The sequence below is a fragment of the Mizuhopecten yessoensis genome, unplaced genomic scaffold, assembly GCF_002113885.1.
Source record: "Mizuhopecten yessoensis strain PY_sf001 unplaced genomic scaffold, ASM211388v2 scaffold3819, whole genome shotgun sequence".
Classification (NCBI taxonomy): domain Eukaryota; kingdom Metazoa; phylum Mollusca; class Bivalvia; order Pectinida; family Pectinidae; genus Mizuhopecten; species Mizuhopecten yessoensis.
In genome coordinates, this window is record NW_018405235.1 from 20,419 (window position 1) to 44,467 (window position 24,049).

Below are 24,049 nucleotides of genomic sequence, written 5' to 3' on the forward strand. Positions count from 1 at the left end.
GGATTGTTTGGGTGGCAATAAGTTCTTCACTGTGCTGGATATGAAAAGTGGCTATCACCAGGTGGAGATTGATGAGGAACACAAAGAGAGAACTGCATTCACTGTTGGACCACTAGGTTTTTTCGAATTCAATCGGATGCCATTCGGGTTGTTAAACGCCCAAGCCACTTAATTACCAACGGCTAATGGAGGAATGTCTCGGAGATCTGCACTTGAAGCTATGCCTCATATATCTTGATGACCTCATTATATTTTCTGATACATATGAGGAATATCTTCTTCGACTGGATCAGGTTTTTCAACGTCTCGGAGAATGTAACCTGAAGCTTTCTCCAAAGAAATGTTGTTTCTTCAGAAACCAAGTGAAGTATGTTGGACACATTGTTTCTGAGGCAGGTGTGGAAGCAGATCCAGATAAAGAAGCAAAGATCAGAGATTGGTCAGAACCATCAACGCCTGAAGATGTCAGAAAATTTCTAGGATTTGCGGGATATTATCGCAAGTTCTTACAGAACTTTGCTCGGATTGCGCGCCCACTTACTAATTTGCTACCATCTACCAAGAAGAATCAGAAGTCTAAGAAGGTGGACAAAGTTCAATGGAAGTGGGGTGCTGAAGAAAGAAGTTCAGTCAAAGACTTGAAGGATGCTTTATCATCACCACCTGTTCTTGGGTTTGCTGACTACACTAAACCATTTGAACTCCATACAAATGCCAGTGCAATGGGTTTTGGTGCCGTTCTACACCAAGAGCATGAAGGGGAATGTCGTCCTGTTGCCTATGCCAGTCGTGGACTTACTAAAGCGGAAGGGGAATTATCCAGCTCATAAGATAGAATTTCTAGCTATGAAATGGTCAATCACCGACAAGTTCCACGATTACTTGTACGGAAATCGCTTTACAGTTTATACGGATAATAACCCATTAACGTTTGTTCTTTCCAAGGCCAACCTTGATGCAACAGGACATCGTTGGCTCTCGGCGTTAGCAGCATTCAATTTTGATATCCACTATAAACCTGGAAAGTCGAATCTTGACGCGGACGCTTTATCCAGATACCCAAGCCTTGAAGTCAATCAAACTACAGACATTCAACATATCACCAGAAAATGTGTGGATGCTGTATGTAACGCAATGATAGAGGGATCACCATACCTGGAAACCATGTGTTTGTCTACCAGCATACTGGATGGCATGGACACAGGACAGGATGTAGGGCGATATACACCTGCTCAGATGAGGAAACTTCAGCAGGAAGACGATGAAGCTATAGCTGACCTATTACAATATGTAAGAAATCGACAGAGACCTTTCAAACCAATGGAAAAGAGTAGCGAATTCAAGATGTATTCCAAGAACTTTGACAACTTAACATTAATGAGAGGTGTTTTATACTAAAAGACGAATGAGGAAAGACCACAGTTTGTATTACCATTACGGCTGAGGCGTAAGGTACTCCAGGCCATGCACAATGATGTTGGTCATCCAGGACGTGATAGGACTACATCAAGCATACAAGACAGATTATATTGGCCAGGGATGCGCAAGGACATTGAGGAATGGGTCAAGCTGTGCGATCGCTGTACTCGAGCAAAGACAACGACCAGGTCACGGGCTCCATTAGTCAGCATAGAGACCTCGCAGCCGATGGAACTTGTGGGCATTGATTTCCCCATCCTAGAACCATCGAAAGGAAATTTCCAGTATCTTTTGGTCATCACCGACCTTTTCACAAGATATGCGCAAGCTGTACCTACACGGAATATGTCTGCTCATACTACCGCGGATGCCCTCTACAACAACTTCTTTGTTCATTATGGTATTCGAAAACGAATCCACTCTGATCAAGGTGCAAATTTTGAAAGAGAGGTGATCAGGGTACTATGTTTTTTTATTAGTAATAGAAAAGTCGAGAACGACTCCATATCATCCTCAAGGAAACGGAATGTGTGAGAGATTTAACAGGATTTTAATGGATATGCTCCGCACTCTTGATCCTGAGGAAAAGAGCAATTGGAAATGGACCTTTCACCCATGCATACAATTGTTCAGGACAATACAACAAGATACTCACCATATTTCCTAATGTTTGGCCGTCTACCCAAATTACCAGCGGATGTTGATTTTGGCGTTACTCATTCAGACGAGAATTCTACTTCACCTCCAAGCAGTGCTTATGTGGAGGATTTGCGGAAGCGCCTACAGCAAGCCTATCATTTGGCTTCGTCTAATGTTGGTCAGGCCCAGGGTAAACAGAAGGAGGATTATGACTTGAGAGTACGTGGTGCCACTTTGGAGCCAGGTCATCGTGTACTTGTAAAAGTCCTAGCATTCCAGGGACGCCATAAAATTGCTGATCCTTGGGGGACTGATGTGTATATCGTCGAACGCCAGCCGAATACCGATATTCCAGTTTTCGTTATTCAACGGGAAGACGGGGCTGGAAGGAAACGTACCCTACATCGGAACCATCTACTCCCAATAGGATATTTGTCACCAACTTCTGGGAGCACACAGGTTCCAAAGCGACCAAAGCCCATGCCCAGAAAGAGGAAAATAATGGAACCAGACAAAACAGCAGCAATAGTGGATGTGGAAGTGGAACCAGAGGATCAGAGTGATAACTCGTCAGTGGATATCCACGTTTCTGCACCGGAATTAGATTTACCAGTTCTTGGTATTCCAGCTCAGGAGGATGTGGACCTCAGGAGGTCCCAACGCATTAGACAACCACCCCTAAGATTCACTTTTGGTGACTATATCATGTCGAATCAGGAACCCGATTAGCAGCGTAAGATAAGTTACCTGATGAGACTGGCAAACTCGGAAGAGTTTTTAAAACTTTCGCCAAAGATGGCAAATGCGGCTACGTCCCTTGTTGTAAGTAAAGACTGACGAGGATGTCATTTCATTATCAGAGGGGAGTATGTGGCATTGTGTATTTTGTTTAAATATAGTTTGATTAAACTCTTTCATACTTTCTATATATTACCAAAGTGGTAATATTAGTATTTATTATTTTGTACTTTTAAATAATGTATCTCTAGTGCTATCTATTTTAATACATGTACTTGTCAAACCTGTTTGTGCAGTTCACATGTTCAACTGAGTATTTTTCATATGTATTGTATTGTCATGTTAATGTCTTGTCACGTGATTGCGTGTTTGTACGTGTACCCGTGAGTTTTACCGGCATTCCTGCACTTGACATGAGGAGTACCTGACGTACATGTAACACGTTCTCGTGCAACCTATATAGACGACCTATACCTACAGACTATGAATTGAATAGTGCAGCAATATCATAAAATGAATTGAATATAAGACGACAAGCCGTTATAAGTATTGTCATTAAGACCCCTATCGGATTGATAGGGGTCTTCTTTGTGATATGAAATAAACCACTAAAATTGAATCACAGTATTCGTTATTCTGTCATGAACCAATGTAGAATTGACCCGGCTACATATATATCGCTCACCGCCTGGGCTGATTTGACTCAAAACAGAACAGGTCGATCATAGTAAATCCATTTGCAGGAGAGAGAAAAATGAGTGCATCGCGAACCGATACAAACTGAAAGGAACTGGTATGGTCATAAAAGACCACCTGACTCAAGAAAACCAACATTTGTTGGACATGTGCTATTACGATGACAGAATAAAGCAGTCGTGGTCTGACAATGGTAAAATATACGCTCAGCTGGTACACGACAATTTCATTCATATGATATGTCCGAGACTTTTCATTGACGAACTTGTATACAATCAACAGCAAAACAAACGTGAAAAATACAAAAGATAACTGTTCAGTGCTTTGTGACCATTGATAACTGGCACCTCATCACAGGTGACAGTTTAAGACAGTGGTGAGAGGCGTTAGTTTGTCAAAACACAAATATATCGTGACTTTTGTGGCCGAGAGAGGTTCGAATCAAATTACAAAAGTTTTCTAAACATAATGAATAAAGTTTACTTATTTTACCTTAACTGCGATGAGTAGAATTGTTGAACATTGAAATGGCGAAAATTTAAAAAAGGCCTTTCTGTTCATAAAATATAACTTATATAAGTATATAACACGATTGCAAGCTGTTTATAATGTGTATATTTGTATATAAATGTTATATGAGGGTACTATATTTAAAATGTATATGAGAAACACACGCGATATAACACGATTATTAGCTGTATATATTGTGTGTATTTATATATTATGAAGGTTTTGTATTTAAAGTATACATGAAAATCCAATGCGTAAACGCCATAGTTCATGTATTGATTCTCGTCCATGATACTCGAGAAAGTCATGTGAAAAACAGTAAAACTTAACTTATGTCAACTTGTATCACCAAACAAGTCCTTTAATGGTACATGTATCAGAGACTTATATGTAGTATATACTCTCTGGTCGCATATCCGGTTACTAACTTGTTCAATACCACTTTATTAATATATATATGAGTTTGTTTTATAGATATCTTTCTATAAAGGTACGTTTACGAGCTGTTAACCTAGCCGATTGTGGTCGCCGGAGCTATACCGAAGCACAAATTTGGCGATTTTCGGGGATCGGTACTGGTACGGCAAAGCAAGCCGCTGCGCTGCCGGAGCGGTCACACGGACTACAACGGCAGTACATCGGCAGTACTCTGGTATAGCTTCGTTAGTGTCGATAGCGTCCTGTAATGGATCGGCGGCTCTCCACTTGCCTCAATGTTTACCGTACTGGTACCGATGTGATACCGTAGTACTACCGAATACCACCGAAGTAGGACTGATGCGCCGCCGATGTACTTACGATGTACTACCGTAACATCGACAGCACAACGGTATCACTCCGCTATAGCTCCAGTCAACGGTGGCACATCGGTAGAACTATGGCAGCGCCTCGGTATAACATCGACGGCGTATCGGTGACAGAAAAGTGGTATTCGGTAGCTCATCGGCTCTTAGAACAACTGTATCACAATGGGAATGCCGGTACTTACGGTCAATTTTAATTTTTCAAATCCTTTTTCGCCAGAGCTCTTCCAATTTTCTCGCCGTTGTTAATTTTTCGCTCCGGTTTAGTCCCGGCGTGGTACATCGGTAGTGTGTGACAGTCTCTTTAAGAAAGGATTTTAACGGTAAGATGTTAACACTAGATATTCAAATACAGGGAGAGAAACGTACTTTGATATCACTATATGGACCTAATACATTAAATCTAAAAAAAGTAACCTGGAATAGACAATCTTTCATATACCATTCTAAAACATTGTCCCAACAAAATTAATAATATAAACCTGGATCTAATAAATTCTATTTGGCAATCAAGAACATGCCCACTATCGTGGAATAGATCAAGAAAATCCCGCCTCCTTTAGATATATCTCGTTAACCTCTCATTTATGTAAAACCAGGGAAACCATGATCAACAACAGGTGTAAATATGATTTAGAAATCAACGGCCTAATTAGTAAAAATCATAGCGGATTTCGTAACCATTGATCTACCCTGGATTCGTAAGCTAATAAAACATCAGAAATTAAAACTACATTAAATAAAAATCACCACACTCTAGCAGTATTTTTAGATTTAGAGAAGGCATACGATCTAATATGGCACGAGTGGTTGTTATTATCATTAGGAAATAGGTATAACAGGTAACATCCTGAAATGTATTGTACATTTTTTTAAAGATAGGAAAATTCAGGTATGAGTAAATAATGACTATCTGATGAAAAAAACATGGAAAATGGAGTTCCCCAAGGCAGTGTTATCTCCCCTACACTATTCAACGTCTTTATTAACAAATTAGATAAACTAATATTTCAAGAATAGGGCAATTTGCCGATGACACTAGCACATGGAATAGTAATCACTGTATAACAAATAAGGCGAAAGTGATACAAAAAACACTCGATGCTATTCAAGATTGGGCCGATAAGTGGGGATTCAAAATTTCAAAAGAAAAAACTGTTGCCATGTCCTTTTCAAAAAAGAGGAAAAAAACACAGATCTCTATCCAGGTAAAACCCCCATACAATATGTTAAAAAACTAGATATTTGGGCCTAATATTCGATCAAACGTTATCATGGATACCACATATAAATACTATAAAAGATAGATGCAAAAAGCACTTAACACATTTCTCACGTGCCACAAACATATAAATGCCAGGAAAGAGTTGAACAACGAGTTAAGTAAAAACAATATCCAATTGGACTCCATCAATCAACTATTAGCAATTAAAGAATCAGGAAAATTAATTCATAGAATACTCATCAAATATCTGAAAAACATTGAATATTTTGACAAATTATAGATTTTTTTATTTAACTGATCATATCGCATCGAGAAAAAACAATAGAATTATAGCAAAATTAAAGTAATACAAAATCTAAACTGTGAGATTTCTAGCAACAGGTAGGATCGAAATCTACTCGAACTCCCTATAGAAAACACCCCCGACTTTATGCAATCGACCAATCAAAACCGCGCTAACAAAATACAGTGCTCCCATACTCACTTATCAACGAGTTCAAGGGCAGATAACTCATACGATAATTCTAAAAAACGAGTTACAAGACGCGATCCTTAGATACAGTACTCTTGAAACTCTGCAGGCGGGAAAGTGACTCGTTATAAAACAAAGGGATGGGTGCAGGGTCAAAATATTACGACTATATATAGATACATCAATATAAAACAACAAATATTAGATCGCACCAGTGATATACACATACAACAGAGAAAAAAACAGTTTAGTCAGGGGTTTGCTGAGAGTGAACTGTTTTGAATATGACACTTTATATTTACCTCATTGAAGAAAGTGACTGAAACTCGTCTGCTCGTGTCTGAATGGTTTGGTTCGGTATGGATCCTTGGTGACATTGACGATGACTCGCTACGTTCATTTTCAGTTGCAGTTTTCAGACGCTCTTTCGTATCACTTGAAGCTGTTAACACTGCCATTTATTACATTTTCTGCACAAAATATCTGTCAGCAGTCATGACAGAATATCTGTAATGCTTTGAATGAAATTTTCAACGTCAAGACCTAGCGAAGCGTCGCCGTCATCAGTGTGATTGGTAATGGTCATAATTCTTCCATCGTACGTGATGACCTGTTCTGTTCAAGTGATGATGCGAAGCTGCGATGGTAAACTTCCGTTGTAAACGACTTTCGTTCTAGTTCAATATCACATTGAATAAGGTAGGTTATTTAAATTCTAAAAAATGATCGACCTAGATAGTTTTCAACTTTTTTGACGTTCTTAATTATTGAAAACAATTATTGATGACACTTTTTTTAATCCAGGCGTTGTGTCGTTAGGTTACCGTAAACCATTCTGAAATTTAGCCAACATGCGCAGCTTCCTGAGACGGGTGGACCCACCTTAGGTAAAGTTGACGCGGGTATGAGGGGAAGGCCAGTTGTGCTTCTGGACCCACTGTACGCTAGGAAGGGAACCCTGGGGATAATTAAATCTGAGTTGTAACAACTAGATCTGGTTATCCATCACAGAACACAAGGCGATCTCAATATTTCTATAAATACAAAAATACAATATTAAATATAATCAAATATTTATTTACAATTTATGTATAAGATTTTCCGATAGTCGATAGATTGCTGCAACGTCTTTGTTCCGACCTCAGGCGGGGAGTTCTGTTCCATAGAGTTGTCTCCTACCCACCAGTGAACTAGCGTTTGTCAGAATCTCAAAGAAATCATAATAAAAATAAAACTCGTATATATAGGTCAAGGATCCTCCGATAGACAATAGACTGCTGCAACGTCTTTGTTCCGACCTCAGGCGGGGAGTTCTGTTCCATAGAGTTGTCTCCTACCCAACAGTGAACTAGCGTTTGTCACAATCTCAAAGAAATCATAATAAAAATAAAACTCGTATATATAGGTCAAGGATCCTCCGATAGACAATAGACTGCTGCAACGTCTTTGTTCCGACCTCAGACGGGGAGTTCTATTCAATAGAATTGGCTCCTATTCCACAGCGATTACAAGTCCTATCGAAGGAAATACATAATTTTCCCCCCGCTTTATTCTCAAATATAAATTCTGCTTCCATGAACTGTTTAAGATACACATAACAATAAGTCCTCTTGTCCCATCGGCGTGACTTAAGTTGACGCGGGCATGAAGAGAAGGCCCATTGTGCTTCTGGTACGATAGGTAAGGAACTTTAGGAATAATTAAATCTAAGTTGATGCAACGAGATTTAATTATTTGTCACAAAACATGGGGTAGTTTCAATATCCGAATAATAAATTTACAACTCTGAAAAACAAATAAAAACAAAAACAGTAAGTAATGTTAAGTAGGCATAGCTGTTAACGGGAACAAGACATAAAGATGGAATTAGCAAAAAACATCTATTTAGGCGTTGCAACCCCCCCCGCCCCCCCCCCCCCTCCCCACATCAAAACCGCACTAACATAAGCGCACATGTCATCTATCACGCAATTCAACAAACTAGGCTCACGTACTCCCAGTATCACATTATAACCCCTCCCCCTCATCAACAAATATGCCTCCTTTATCAAATCCCGACTTAATACATGTACCTCTCCATGTACTAATATAATAATATATAAAAATTCAAATGCACGCCCCCAATCCGGCTGAAAGGGACTATAAACGTTGCCCCGTGTGGGAAGGTCCAACCTGCACGTAAAAGACCCCTGTGTGTATTGTCGTAAGAGTTGGCGCATTACCACCGGCACAGAGGATAGGGATAAGTTAGATTAAATTATTTTATTAAGATGATTAGACGGACTTCCAAAATATAAAACAAAACACAAAACCAGGGGCAACTTATCTGAGGGGGGTCCTATGTTTTTCTCTAAGGGACATTGAAACAAAAACTCAGTCTGCTGCCTCTTTAGCAACACTTGGGATCTATATCTTTATCTTGTCTCATAGTGTCTCCCTAGGCACCAGTCTTCAAACGACCTTCGGAAGTTATAAACCCAAAATAAGCAAACAAAGCTAAAAACTTTCATATGATTTCCCAGAAATGCGAGATTCTCCACCACTTCTGCTTATTCCAAGTCTGCAACAACTACTGTTCTGGCAGCATTTGTTCAAAGTATCAAGGTCACCACCGGAAACACAACGGCACCAATCAATATACCGATTAAAACGCCTTCCAGCAACGGCCCTGAAATTAACAGAAACAGATTATTAGATAAAACAAACTTTGATGTATAAGGTACTTCTTTATTAAACGTGAAATACGTTGCCTATGTGATATCGATTTTTATTATTGATATTTAATTATGAAAATTAAATGTTACCAATTCAAAATCCTGTTTTTCTAACATTGCCACGATAAAATCTATCTAAAACATTTCCATTGCTTACAACCGGCGAACGTGAGATATTCAATATTAAATGATCCTATTATAAACGATATTAAGATTCGTGTCAGAGGAATGTAAACATTATATTGACTGTTGCTAGTAAAAGTCTAATTTCGTTAATTTTTCGATAGTTTTCGCCACAAAAAAAGTATCAACTTAATCTAAGACGTTAGTTGTAAAGGGTAAAGGGTGTGATACATGTATCAAAATATTCATATCATAACCTTTTTATCATACATTTTTAAAAACAAAAATAACTTATTTTAACAATTGTTTTTGTTGTTTGTTGTTGTTGTCGTCTGTGCCGGAAACCGTTATGTTATCAGAGACAAAAGTGTGATTGATAATTCTCTTTATCTAATGGGGCTTCAGCACTCCTAAAATAATTCTACATAAAATCAATTAACAAAGCTTGGCAACTCTAGTGATAAAATATATATGAAAATAGTACTCATTTTCTTTGAATAAAGCTTTTCAAATTGATTCCGTTACGTTTTGTTACAGTGTCAATTGATGTTTGTCGTTTATAATATTCTCTGAAACGAGCTGGTGCGCACATATAGGTAAATTAGCGCACGCAGGATTCTGTTGTCCTTTTTCTTTCTTTACCATTCGTCATAAGCAATCATTTTCCATCTTTGTATTATAGCCAATCAATGTACGTGTTGTTTTAAATTCCTCAGAAAGCAAGTTAGGAACCATAGTTTTCGATTACAAATTCATATAGAAACGAGATTTTACAACCTTTTTAAATTATTTCAAGCGCAGATATCAAAACCTTATTTTCTAACGAAATTATTACTTGCGGTCAGTACCCTAAACCAATGAACCAGTTTATATATATACCATGTAGCTCTGATTTTTTACTGATGGTTTCTATGAGCTGATGGCGGTCTTGTGGTCATGGCAGGTACACATCTTATGGCAGAGGTGTATACACTAGACACTTTTCAGGGACAGATTTTGGCTCATAACAGGAGAACATTCAGTGATGGAGGAGGTCTTGAGTGGTGGTCACAATGGACAGATGTGCCTTCTGACTTGGTGCTATGTTTATGTGAATCGTTGTCTTGTATGTATTTTTATATAAAGTTGCATATAGTGTAGTTCCACTTGTTCGTGCTCTTATCAGAATCGGCAATTCGCTCATCCCGTTACACCCTTGTATGGGTGACGTCGTCGCAGTTACCGCGTTACTATCAGCATAAGTCATTCACCAAAGGCAGGTGATGACTTCGTGGAATTTAATTACGGCTGTTTCGAATATCTTGCTCAGATTGGTTAATACAAATCGTATGCAGATATCTATAGCACATCCAGTGTTATGTTTCGAAAATTTACAATAACTGAATGTACATATGATACGAGAGCATCCGAATCGACTCGTCAATTTCACTGACCTCTCATCGATATTTTTAGCCTTTACAAGTTTTGATGAAGATAGGGTATCGTGCTAGTCATAGAAAAGTCAAACATACATATTTCATTGGTCGTTTTATATGAACTTGAATACAAAATCGAATCCATTCTATCTATGAAATTAACAATACAATGGACTGTACTTATGGTATCATAGACGTCACAAATACATATCCTGTTCTCTATAACATACCTATTGCACTGTCTTTCCCATTTTCTTGATTATCTGCGAAGTCCCCGCAAACTGGAAAGTCTTTCGGGACCTCTGGATACATTCCCGGAGATTCGATAATTACCATTCCCATACCGTTTGTGTTGTGGAAGTCGATGTGACAATGGAAGAACCAGGCACCAGGGTTGTCTGCCTTGAATCTGATGACGACGTAACCATCAGTAGGAACGAGGATGGTGTCTTTCTGTGCGGCATCGTTTAGAACTAGGTCTGGTACGTTTCCTCCATTCCAAGTCTCGTCAGCCCATATCGGAGAGTTACAGTAACCCTTCGACCCACGTGTACATGATATATCCGCTGTTGAATCAGTCAAAATACCACTAGGATCATACTGTCCAAAACCCATCTTCATGACGTAAATTGAATGTCCATGTAAATGTACCGGATGTGACCATCCTTTCCCATTACCAAGGTTAGTCAGTGTAAACTGGTAAACTTTTCCGTATTCTATTTCTTGAGTGTACGTGCATCGGCACGTCCGGTCTCCACAGTTTACATCGCACTGAGTATCGATATCTTCGGGTTGTGAGTATAACGGGGCGACAGGAGGCACGAATTGGCGACCATTCACCGATCCTTCCATAAAGCCACCAGGTCCAGGGAAGGCAAAATTGAAGTATAGCTCGTTGTCGATATTCCTGACATCTAGTGGCCGGGAATTGAAATCATCTGTTCTCGCGTCATTGAAATTCTTACAGGTTTCATTTACGCCTGTAGGAAGACGATAAGGACAATTGAAAATCACACATTTCTTTGACGCGGTACACTCATTTTTGCCGCTATTTGCAAGGTTTAGGTCTCTATCTCTACCTATGTAATGGATGATAGCCTCCGCCACGTGGTATTCACCACGTCTTGTAATCTCACTTTCTACCTCCAGTGTTTGTGCAACTAATAAAAAGTTATTTTTTAGCTTGTTTGTTGACAGTATGAAATCATATCTTTCTCCAAGATTGATGATGAACGATTCCACAACCATTGGTTTCAAAGCAAATCCATCAGAAGCAACGACAGTTATTGTCGGATGCCCTTCCACTGATGACTCGGAACGTGTAGTTCCTGTTTGGGGCCACATCGAATTCAGTCAGAGGAGCCTGGTTATGTACATTAGATGACGTGTAGTAACGTCCTTTATCGTTCACCAGTCCGGAATGGAACCTGTACCTGCTGTACATAGCACCGTCCCGGGAGGACGTTGTCTTGTATGGTGTTTTTCTCGCCTGGTCGTATATTCCATATAACATACGTTGATATAACGTTGATGCATCATCGTCGTGGTTCCAGTCCTGCAAAGTGACAACATGTTCCTGTTTTGTTGCTGATGGGAAATCCTGTTTAGGGTACACAACGAGAGCTCCATACAACCCCATAGTCCTCTGATCACCAATATGGGCGTGGTAGAAGTTGGTGCCGTGCGGATTGGCCTTTAATTTGTAGGTAAATTCCTGACCATGCCCTATGGGACATTGAGACACCATAGCAACGCCGTCTGCATACGTGGATCCTTGTTGATGCATACCATGCCAGTGTACCGTAGTACTATCTGTGTCCATCAGGTTACGGACGTGGATAATCAAAGTCTGGTCCTCGTACGCCGTGATCTGTGGACCAGGGAATCGCCGATTTACGGCAATTACCAATCGCGAGTTGTTAGCATCCGCCGTCAAGATATAAGGTATCTGTTCAGATTTTATTATAGGACTCCCTGGTTTGTCATACTCATAAAGCTGACCTCCTTTAGGCACCACTAGAGTTCCTTCTTCTTCTATCATCATGGTGAGCCGGTGTTCAACTGTCAGGTAGCATTCACACACATCCTGTTTCTCCCCACATGTTGTATCGCGACATGGATTTTCTCTTGTTCGAACCTGGTCCCATATATTTTCACTGCTTTGGCCTAAAGTCAGTGTCGCTGTTATTGCCAGAATGTAAACAATAAAGACAATACAAGTTTGTTCCATCTGAAAAATAAAACATTGAAACATACATTTTATTTAATTGATTTAACATGGTTAATTAACAATATAGCATCGTTATCAAAAAATGGAGGTAACATTATCTCTTATCGAGTTGAGTCACTAATTTCCTTTAGATTAATACTACTATTTATTTATTTTTAAGTACGATTTTCCTGTTTAACTGGGAGGGCAATGATTTTACTGTGCAGGTGATGAAGTTCATGTGACTTAAAACGACACTTCTGAATCATTGCATGATGGGTTAGTTCAGAGGATATTGCAAAAGCAGATTGTTACCATAGTTAGGGGAAATGCCTTTTGTTACCATAGTTAGGGGAAATGCCTTGGAGTCGATGGCATACGATAATACATTTTTGTATCACAGTTTGTGTTGCTATATTTCTACATTTTGATACAACTAAATCTTTTAAAGAAAATAATCGGTTGTATTCTCGTTTTGTAGAATAAGCGATACGATTAATTTAGTAAGGTGTAATTGTCTAAATGTTTTTAGATCAAAATAAAACCATCTAAAACCTAGTGTAAAGGGCCGGTTTCCAAAACGGCCCCTTCTCTGATTCAAATTTCCTGTTGGTGGTGCATTGCCCATGCCGTTGTGGTCACAAATCTATAAAGTATAAAGATTTAGGTCACTTGGTTTGTTTTTTATGGCTCCTCAAAGTTGTACCTTTCAGAAGCTGTCTAAGTGTTGATAAAATGTGCATGTTATGTAAAATATTAATGAAAATCTAATCAAATGATGGTCACCGTAAAGAATACATTCATGGCATGATTGTGACAAAAAANTTATCCTATTAAACAGTACGTAATATGCTATTGATGAGAGGAAAAATCATCAAAATGTAAGTGGTGGAACATTTTCAAATGTTGGGTTGAATTAGCCTATGGTTGAATTGCCGATTTTCGACTTTCTTTAGATAATTAACAAAAAAACGAGAGTATTTGCTCGGTATGTTGAGAATATGTACACAGATATGAAAAAAAGTGAGAGAAACACTTTTTCATAAAAAAAATCCAAGATGGCTACTTCACAAGTCCCCGTGGTTGAAGACATTGGCTGACAAATAGACAGAACAACAAACAAAACGTGTTCCTTATGATTTTGGTTGGTTTTCGCATTTACGGGAGTGTTCATAGCTACGGGCGATTGTATAATACCTATATTTATAAGTTTGGTTAGTCACATGGTAACGGGGATCTTTCATATCGAGCCCCAAACATACTTTCGACATATGCACTCCGTTGCCGCATGGAAAACTATTTCAAGTTTTGTCGGAATTTCTTTACCTGTGGTTGTAATGGTCGAGGGTTTTCCAGCGTCCTGTAATACCCAAGGTAGTACAAGATACTGGAGATGTGCGCACACATTCCCATCGTTCTCTCTCCAACTGGGCACTGGCAGTAGTAGTCCTTTATTGGGGCCTCAACATCGGGTGAAACGGTGAACCGTATCCAAACGTTATATTTCGTTTGGCTTTTGTGTCGAGAATGTATTTGACATCGGAGAAGGTCTGGGGAGTGCTGGTAAAGCCACACCTCATAGTCTCCGTCATCACTTAAATGTTCGGCGATGTAACCAGGAGCCAGAGATATCTGATACGTTCCACACGTAATGGTTCTCAAGTAATCAAGATCGAGACGGGGAAACAGTACGGAAGATGCATCCATCTTGACAAACTCGGACCTTGCCCGTCTAGATAGATCCGGATCTGTCTTGACTCTCTGAGCTAAACCATTCGGTGTTGTCAAACGGTCCTTCATACGTTCAGCCATTAGCCTATCTTTGGCATCTCTCTCTGGAGATCTCTGGTAGATCGGTCCTCTAATACCATTCAGACAGGCTGTGACGGTTCGAAGCAAAGCCTCGATGACATTGATAAAGCTGTTAGACACCAATTGCGTTCGGAAGAACGTCCAGTGTTTCAGACGACCATGATAGGATTCCACAATCCACCTCGATTTGGTGATAGTTCTGTCAAGATTTGCTTGGACGTCAGAATGTTGACTTTGACCGGGTTTCAGGTATGACGGCATGCTAGCATTGAGGCCAGAGGCTTCGAGAACTGGTAGGACATCTCTAAAACCTCGGTCAACGACAACGTTGTCGTCTGGTTGTAGCCAAGTAACTAGCTTGTCCATGACTTTTTTTGTAATTGTAGCATCATTTTCGCTGCCAGTGAATGGTCCTACTGTGTCCAGAATGTAGCCATCTGGTAAGGCGATGCTCATGAATTTGAGATAGTTTCTCTTCTTCTGGCCACAGTAGGACATTCTCTGGAGCTTGTGGTCGGAGCTTTTCTGGATATAAATATAGGTGCCATCTAATATGGCAGTGGCTTTATCTCCAAAAAATGCTTCTGAAAAGACAGTATTGTGCCCGAGCAACTGTTCTCTTGTCAAGTGATCCGGACCTAGAAATTGTGGGACTATCGATGTGTCTAATGCCTGTACTATGGAGTGGAAAGTTTTGGACACACTTGACTTGGAAATTCCAAAAAGAGAAGAACACTGACTCCAGGAAATGTCGGTTTTCAGTTTTACCCAGAACAGTAATAGAGCATCGTGTGTAGTCTTGGTATATATACGAGATGAAAGATATGGGGAACAGTGCGAGTGGATTTCGAGGAACTGATCTTTGGACCAACCTGTCCAGGCCATGCATGCCGAGTCATCAAGAGAAGAAAAGCTTATTGATCAATGTCCAATTTCACATAACCTTGAAGATTTGACTATCAATGTTTATTATGATAAATACCGATACATTTGTTTGTTTGTGTATCATACTAAAACACTTTATTATATTAGGCATGTTTTAAGGTAATGTGCAGCAGAAATATACTGTCATAGTAATCTTTCCTCTGGAGAACTACTTTAGGTTTGAGATCTTGTTATAGACTAAGCTATGCAATTATCTAAAAATAATAAAATAATCTTAATAATAAAACTATTATACACTTTATTATACCCCCGCAACGACGTTAGGGGTGGGAGTGGGGGCGAGCTGGGGTATTCTGGAATCAGCTTGTCTATCCGTCTATCTGTCAACTCATTCTAAAGTAGTGGACCAATTTCAACGAATTTTCCAGATATGATAATTAACACCTGAAGTTGTGCATCCAGGTATTATTTTTTCATTCTGACCTTTTTTTCTTCAAAGTTATAGCCTTTTTTTGAAAAATCCTTGTCCGGACAAAACTAAATGTTAAATCTCCATAGGCGTTGACCCTACCTTTGCACAATAACTTTAAGAAATTAAAAAAAAAACATGCTGGTCCTGACAATCTGGTCCTGTTATTAGTGTGCATGTTGTGAACAAGGTTACGTCGCATAGCTGCAGGAGTATTCCTCAATTTTCAATGCCTGTACGAACCCTGTTACATAATATATATATGTGATTTAGTGGAAATGCCCTAGCAGGGGCATCAATATCCAATGAGAAAGATATAACATGAATAGCAAGCAACCAATTACTAGTACCACGGACTTAGATAGCAAATCTAATATAATTCCGTGCTAGTACTACTTAAAAGTAAGATCGTATGAGAGACACTTAACAGGTTTGTCTTTTCGGTGTTTTTTTAATTACAGACAAATCATATACATGAGGAACCGTCTGAGTATGAAATACATCAGCTACCGTCCTTTACATTAATACTCTCTTAATTAAGCATACATATTCAAGATTTATCATGATAAATATTCTGTGCAACTCTGTTCTGCAAGAATACTTTGATTTAAAATATATGAATCTCACCATAATTTCACACATTAAAAAAAAAATGTGTTTTTTTTTTGTCGTAAATAACCAGTTTATCATTAATTTAAAATTTGGTTCCTAAATATAACTTGCATAACATATGCCTAGAAAAACTGGTTAACAGTTGTCCGCCCGTGGACGCACTGACCACCAACTTATATATATTTAAATAAATTCTCAGCATAACTACGCGAGCTTCTACATACCCATCTATCTCAAACTTTACTATAACTGCTTCACCCTATTAGGCATAGAATACGATGTAGACCTACACAGAATTATCAAACTGAATTTTGACAAAAAAACTTGCAAAACTAAAGTCTTTAATATCCGTCTGGAACAAAAGAATACTTACACCAATAGGTAAAATAGGTGTTATCAAAACTCTACTAATATCTCAGTTTAATCATTTGTTTATATCGCTTCCCAATCCTGATGACTTATATATTAAACAAATTAACAATACATTGTACAATGTTCTATGGAATGGTAAACCAGATCAGGTAAAAAGGGATATGATAATAAAAAAAACTATGAAGAAGGGGGGCTTAAAATGATACATCTAAAATCTTTCATAATTGCTCTTAAAGCAACTAGGAACAGAAGGATATATAGTTAACTAGGAAATTGGGGTATTGTTGTGGAATCGTTATTTGATAAACCTCTGTAAATAACTATCGACCTATTTCTGTCCTCTCTGTGGTTAGCAAAATGAACTTCTTACTGAATCCCAATATGGTTTCAGACCTCAACGTTCAACAGAAACGGCCCTAACAGGTTTAGTAGACGAGTGGACAAAAAATATTGATGACGGTAAATTCACGGGTGTTTTGTTTTAAGATCTTCGTAAAGCATTTGATACCGTAAATTATAAAGTGCTCTTGCATAAGCTTAATGCTTACGGGGTTTCTGATATAGCTTTGAACTTTTTCGAATCATACCTTTCCGGTAGAATGCAAGCGGTAAACTTTAAAGGTACTTTATCAAGTTGTAAGGAAATAAACAACGGTGTCCCCCAGGGTTCGATACTTGGGCCACTATTTTTTATCTTGCATATGAATGACTATCCAACATGTTTGAAACATTCATCAGTTGTAATGTACGCTGACGACACATCACAGGGTGTAAAAGGTGATGCAGTTGATGATGTCGAAGAAAAGTTAATAGTTGACCTTGAATTAGCAAGTGAGTGGATGACCAATAATAAAATGAGTCTAAATCTAACAAAAACCCAATGCATGCTTATTGGCTCATCACAAAAATTATCAAAACACAGACAGATGCGTGTCAAAGTGGGTGANAAAATCTCAAGTTAATCCTAAGATGTAAAAAAGAGGCTCGTGAAATATATACCATATTAATCAAAAATTAAGTTAAACCCACCGCCCAAAATAAATGGAATCAAAATTTCAATATTGATGAAGAAACATGGAAGAATATATACAAATATCCTTTCAATACCTGTACCAGTTCCAAACTACAATGGTTACAATTCAGAATAAATCATAGAATCCTAACCACAAACAATTTTTTATTTCAAATTGGTAAATTAGATAATTATATGTGCATTTTTTGTAAAACTCATCCAGAAACAATAACACATATATAATGGGATTGCGAAAAGGTATCTAATTTGATAGAAAATATAAGAATTACGATTATTGCTAAAAATCTTGGTCTTCGATTTAATAAAAAAAAGAATTTATCTTTGGCAAGCAAATTAATAAATATACAAAGTTCAACTTGGATAACTTGATATTACTCACGGTAAAACAATACATATATAAACCAAAATGCCTTGAAATAGAACTCAATCTGAATGGTCTAAAAAATCATATCAAATTCGAATTAAAAGCTCACAAAATCCTAATATCTAAAAGTAATATTAAAAATAAAATACAGATTAATACACAAATACTTCACTGGTTGCAAATTTAAAAATTAAAAGAAATTAATTTAACATCTTTATGACCTAGGTTTCCCTTGTCCTTGTTTTGTCCCACATGTCTTGTCCTTTGTCTTTTGTGTGCATTTTATTTTTGTCTGTATACCTAATGTCACAAATACCATTTATTTATTAATAATTTATTTATACATCAATTTGTGTGAGTGTTTAACTGTAAGTGTATGTGTGTCTGTGTGCGAATTATTTTTGTCTCTGTATATAGGTACATGCTTGACAAGTATGTGTTCATAGTGAATTAATAAAAAAAAAAAATAACAACAACTCTTAAGAAGTTTTAACAGCTTAACAATCATGTACCATATGTGTTGTATCATGTCATGTAAAAAAATTGAAAATGAATAAAAAGTAAATTAAAAAAAATAACTGCTTACTAATAAATAATGCGGTCGTGTTCTAGAATCCATTATATAATCGATTCTGCATATCGTGTTTTATTGATATAATGCAAAAATCTATGATTTTAAAGGTAAATTTCATTATTTTTAAAGAGTTACATATCATCTCTTACCATAGATTGTAACTGTATCCTTGCACTTAATATTTCTTATCCTAAATAGTAAATACCACAACCAAATATTTCCAGCCCACTTGATACAGATCTACTTCTGGAATACCACGTCTACACTACAGCTTCTAACTGTAACACTTAAACGTGTGCCCGTCATATAACAACAGCATTGATACCAGGTGTGTGCATAATTTGGCATAAATAAATTATATGGTTATTTTAAAAATAATAATGAAAATACGAACACTCACCGTTATTATTGGTCGTACCAGACTAGTGTAAGTGATACTGGATATCTATCGCCTACCTGTATCGAGGTGTACATCTACCCATCAATCTGCCTTGTTATGTAAATGAGCGTTGTCAATATCAATGCCTCGCTTGGGTACCGTAATGTGAAATTCTGGCCGCTATCTTTTCCAAAGTATTTGATTTCGTGGAATTGACGGATGTGTGCAGCTGTGCAAACTTACTCGCAGATTTGGGTCAATGACCTGATATTTCTGTGAACTGTTTATGAATCTTCTGTTGTCTTAGATCATGCTACATTAACTATACACTAACAGTCGTGTGTAAATCTATTCGAGAACGTCACCGCCTGATGTATTAGTGTCATACTTAGTAAGAAGTATGTAAAACAGCTTTCAACTACTTTTTCTCAACAAAGCCATATGTCATATACACCATTTAAGGGCAAAACAAAATTCAACTGATTTACATAGAAATGCATGCAACGACAAAAAAACAACATGTTTACCTTCGAAATCGGTAGCTTAGTATTATTCGTGTTTACGTTTCAGCCTACATCTCTATAACCTCTTTCACGTACCTAAAGTAGTAGTATTTGTGTCTTCTATTTAAGCCTACACCTCGAAAACAATGTTTTGTGTATTATACATTTATATGTTATTTGATAAAGAACACAAAATTCAGGAATATTTACAAGAATGTNTTAACATCTTTATGACCTAGGTTTCCCTTGTCCTTGTTTTGTCCCACATGTCTTGTCCTTTGTCTTTTGTGTGCATTTTATTTTTGTCTGTATACCTAATGTCACAAATACCATTTATTTATTAATAATTTATTTATACATCAATTTGTGTGAGTGTTTAACTGTAAGTGTATGTGTGTCTGTGTGCGAATTATTTTTGTCTCTGTATATAGGTACATGCTTGACAAGTATGTGTTCATAGTGAATTAATAAAAAAAAAAAATAACAACAACTCTTAAGAAGTTTTAACAGCTTAACAATCATGTACCATATGTGTTGTATCATGTCATGTAAAAAAATTGAAAATGAATAAAAAGTAAATTAAAAAAAATAACTGCTTACTAATAAATAATGCGGTCGTGTTCTAGAATCCATTATATAATCGATTCTGCATATCGTGTTTTATTGATATAATGCAAAAATCTATGATTTTAAAGGTAAATTTCATTATTTTTAAAGAGTTACATATCATCTCTTACCATAGATTGTAACTGTATCCTTGCACTTAATATTTCTTATCCTAAATAGTAAATACCACAACCAAATATTTCCAGCCCACTTGATACAGATCTACTTCTGGAATACCACGTCTACACTACAGCTTCTAACTGTAACACTTAAACGTGTGCCCGTCATATAACAACAGCATTGATACCAGGTGTGTGCATAATTTGGCATAAATAAATTATATGGTTATTTTAAAAATAATAATGAAAATACGAACACTCACCGTTATTATTGGTCGTACCAGACTAGTGTAAGTGATACTGGATATCTATCGCCTACCTGTATCGAGGTGTACATCTACCCATCAATCTGCCTTGTTATGTAAATGAGCGTTGTCAATATCAATGCCTCGCTTGGGTACCGTAATGTGAAATTCTGGCCGCTATCTTTTCCAAAGTATTTGATTTCGTGGAATTGACGGATGTGTGCAGCTGTGCAAACTTACTCGCAGATTTGGGTCAATGACCTGATATTTCTGTGAACTGTTTATGAATCTTCTGTTGTCTTAGATCATGCTACATTAACTATACACTAACAGTCGTGTGTAAATCTATTCGAGAACGTCACCGCCTGATGTATTAGTGTCATACTTAGTAAGAAGTATGTAAAACAGCTTTCAACTACTTTTTCTCAACAAAGCCATATGTCATATACACCATTTAAGGGCAAAACAAAATTCAACTGATTTACATAGAAATGCATGCAACGACAAAAAAACAACATGTTTACCTTCGAAATCGGTAGCTTAGTATTATTCGTGTTTACGTTTCAGCCTACATCTCTATAACCTCTTTCACGTACCTAAAGTAGTAGTATTTGTGTCTTCTATTTAAGCCTACACCTCGAAAACAATGTTTTGTGTATTATACATTTATATGTTATTTGATAAAGAACACAAAATTCAGGAATATTTACAAGAATGTTTTGATTTTATTCTCTCCATCTTTTAATTTTCGCTTTCTTTTGTTTCCATGCATCCAAAGCCCACCTAATTGTCGTTTTCGGTTGACTTGGTTTCTCTTTTCATTAGTTAAAGCTAAATATCGGAATTATCAGCGCTCTCACTTAGGATTTCACCGACGTTTTCAATAGAATGGTATATATCTGTACACTTCTAAGCGTTCTGCCGCTGAACTATCAAACCGCCGATACTTTTATGTAAGCTAAGACCATTTTGAGATACAATGCAAGACCGACAAGCTCCGCTTCCAAATAACAGGTTGATTATTAGTATACTGTATTAATGTGGTATGACGGTTATGATACTATCTGCTTTAAAGACTACTCGACCACAAATATGTGTTCATACATTGTAAATCATACTTAAAAATGTTTTATTTGAAAGCACGGTCACACTTTATGATGGCTGTTGATTTATTATAACTAAGATATTGAAATAAGTTCTACGAAACATTTTCATGCGAAAAGCGAATCAAAATAGGCTACGATCATTGCAATGGTATTTGGATACCATAGCGATTTGTACATTTTACAAAGAACGCATGGATTATATAACTCAATCTGTTCCAAACATGTCCATGTCATATATATATCTGCAACTAACCTTACACTGAACGATTTACCTGTAGAATGTTGGATTATCTGTTTGGTACTTTGTTTTATTGTAGCACGATATCCACAAACTCTAAACCCAATATAGAGGATTACTATGACCTCTGTTAAAAGGACCGCGAGGTATTGACAATTACGAGGCGTAACGAACTATCAAACCATTAGATAATTACGCAGGTTACGTGTGTAGGGACTCGCATGTGTCTACCTAAAGTTACACATATATCTCACATGTACCTATTCAACAATACAGAGTTTTATGTCTTTGAGTAGATATGATCAAATATACGGGAATTAATTTGTGTTTAATTGCTTACTCAGCAAATTGATTATGAGCGTTAGTTCACAATGCGTGTAACCACAATGATAGTCATAACGGTCCTATTTATTAAAGCACGACCGCAGTACGTGAAAAACCTCCACAAAACCAACCTTATCTAACCACAAACCGTTATATATATATATAAAATAAAGTTATGTGGAAAACGAACATTGTTCTGCCTGCTTTTGTAGGTTGATGATAATCTATTTATGGCATTTATTGTAAATCAATCTGAAAATGAAGAGCAACTACAACACTTGTCGATTCAGTGGCTCCGTGACGCTTTTGTCGTTAAAGTAGATTAAATGGGGTCCTAAAGCTGCTTCGCTTCCCACTCTTGCATTACTTGGTATCTCTGTGTTGTTTATCTCAGCTTCCTTCCTTCCCTTTCTTTCTTTTCGTGTTTTTTCTCCCTGCCTGTCTTTTTCTTGTGTTATCTTAGATGTCGCTGGGATGTTAAATCACACATACAAATAACTAAATACATAGGTACATTGCATTTATTCAGTTATTTGCACATGAAAGTCATGTTATTTTTTTACATTTCTACATCAATTTCTACCCTTTTAAACTTATACATCCACTTCTACAAAACTATCGGAGAATAAACTTTTGTTTGACCTACATAATAAAACCGTGACATTACAACAATATATAACAAATTGAGTTTCGCCCATAAGTTATGATACATATGTACTTTTGGATAAAAAGAAACAACAACTACAAGTACTTCAGATACTATGGATGATACTTGAATTTGAATTGATTTATATCATAAATCCTGTTAAAAATAAGCAATAACTTACCAATACAAGTCACTTACATATATAACTAAGACCTTTGAAGGTCAGGAGGAACGTTGGTAGAGTAAAGGACATGCTTGAGAGGTTAGCCTGTCCGTACCAATCATAGGGTCTGTGAAACGTGATTAAGAACACTTTCATTGTCATTTACAATACAACACTAACGCATATACAACAAATAACACAAACACTCTATATAATATTTTACTAATAACTGTCTGAAAATCGACTTTTTTATTTCCTAATGTCTAATCATTTCTAAGTTGATCCTAGAGATACATGTATTTAATGTTAGTGACACTGTGTTTGCATTTATTATTTTCCTTTTTCCTTTTTTCATTTATTAATTGATATAATTAACTTTCCTGTACAACTCCTGTATCAACAGTCAAGTGTGCCTCTTAAGCTTCCAAGCTGTCGTTTGAAGTTTCTTATTGTTTTTTTCGTGTATAAAATATTTGAACGTTTTTGTTTCAAATAGATATAAATTAGCATTTACTAAGATAGCCTCCTTTACATATAGATATATAAATTAATAAACACTGTCCATGTGATCGGTACAGTGAAAGTGACTAACAAACTAGAGGACACATTTACTCGCGCTTTCGGCCAATTAAAGAT

General features: G+C 37.1%; 2 protein-coding genes across 2 annotated transcripts; both read right to left on the bottom strand.

Moving 5' to 3' along the window:
• Positions 1 to 10,973: 10,973 nt before the first annotated feature.
• LOC110448058 (laccase-4-like) lies at positions 10,974 to 12,002 on the bottom strand. The gene has a single exon (XM_021494091.1). It carries the CDS (start codon positions 12,000 to 12,002, stop codon positions 10,974 to 10,976), a length of 1,029 nt encoding a protein of 342 aa, XP_021349766.1.
• A 4-nt stretch (positions 12,003 to 12,006) lies between these two features.
• LOC110448077 (laccase-4-like) lies at positions 12,007 to 20,971 on the bottom strand. The gene is made up of 2 exons (XM_021494118.1): positions 20,955 to 20,971; positions 12,007 to 12,984 (listed from the first exon to the last, which is right to left on the bottom strand). Exon 2 carries the CDS (start codon positions 12,982 to 12,984, stop codon positions 12,022 to 12,024), a length of 963 nt encoding a protein of 320 aa, XP_021349793.1. The 5' UTR covers positions 20,955 to 20,971; the 3' UTR covers positions 12,007 to 12,021.
• Between the last annotated feature and the right edge of the window lie 3,078 nt (positions 20,972 to 24,049).

Excerpts from the sequence above, each read along its gene's own strand:
- LOC110448058 (XM_021494091.1), bottom strand. The coding sequence starts at position 12,002 with ATGGTTGTGGAATCGTTCATCATCAATCTTGGAGAAAGATATGATTTC.
- LOC110448077 (XM_021494118.1), bottom strand. The coding sequence starts at position 12,984 with ATGGAACAAACTTGTATTGTCTTTATTGTTTACATTCTGGCAATAACA.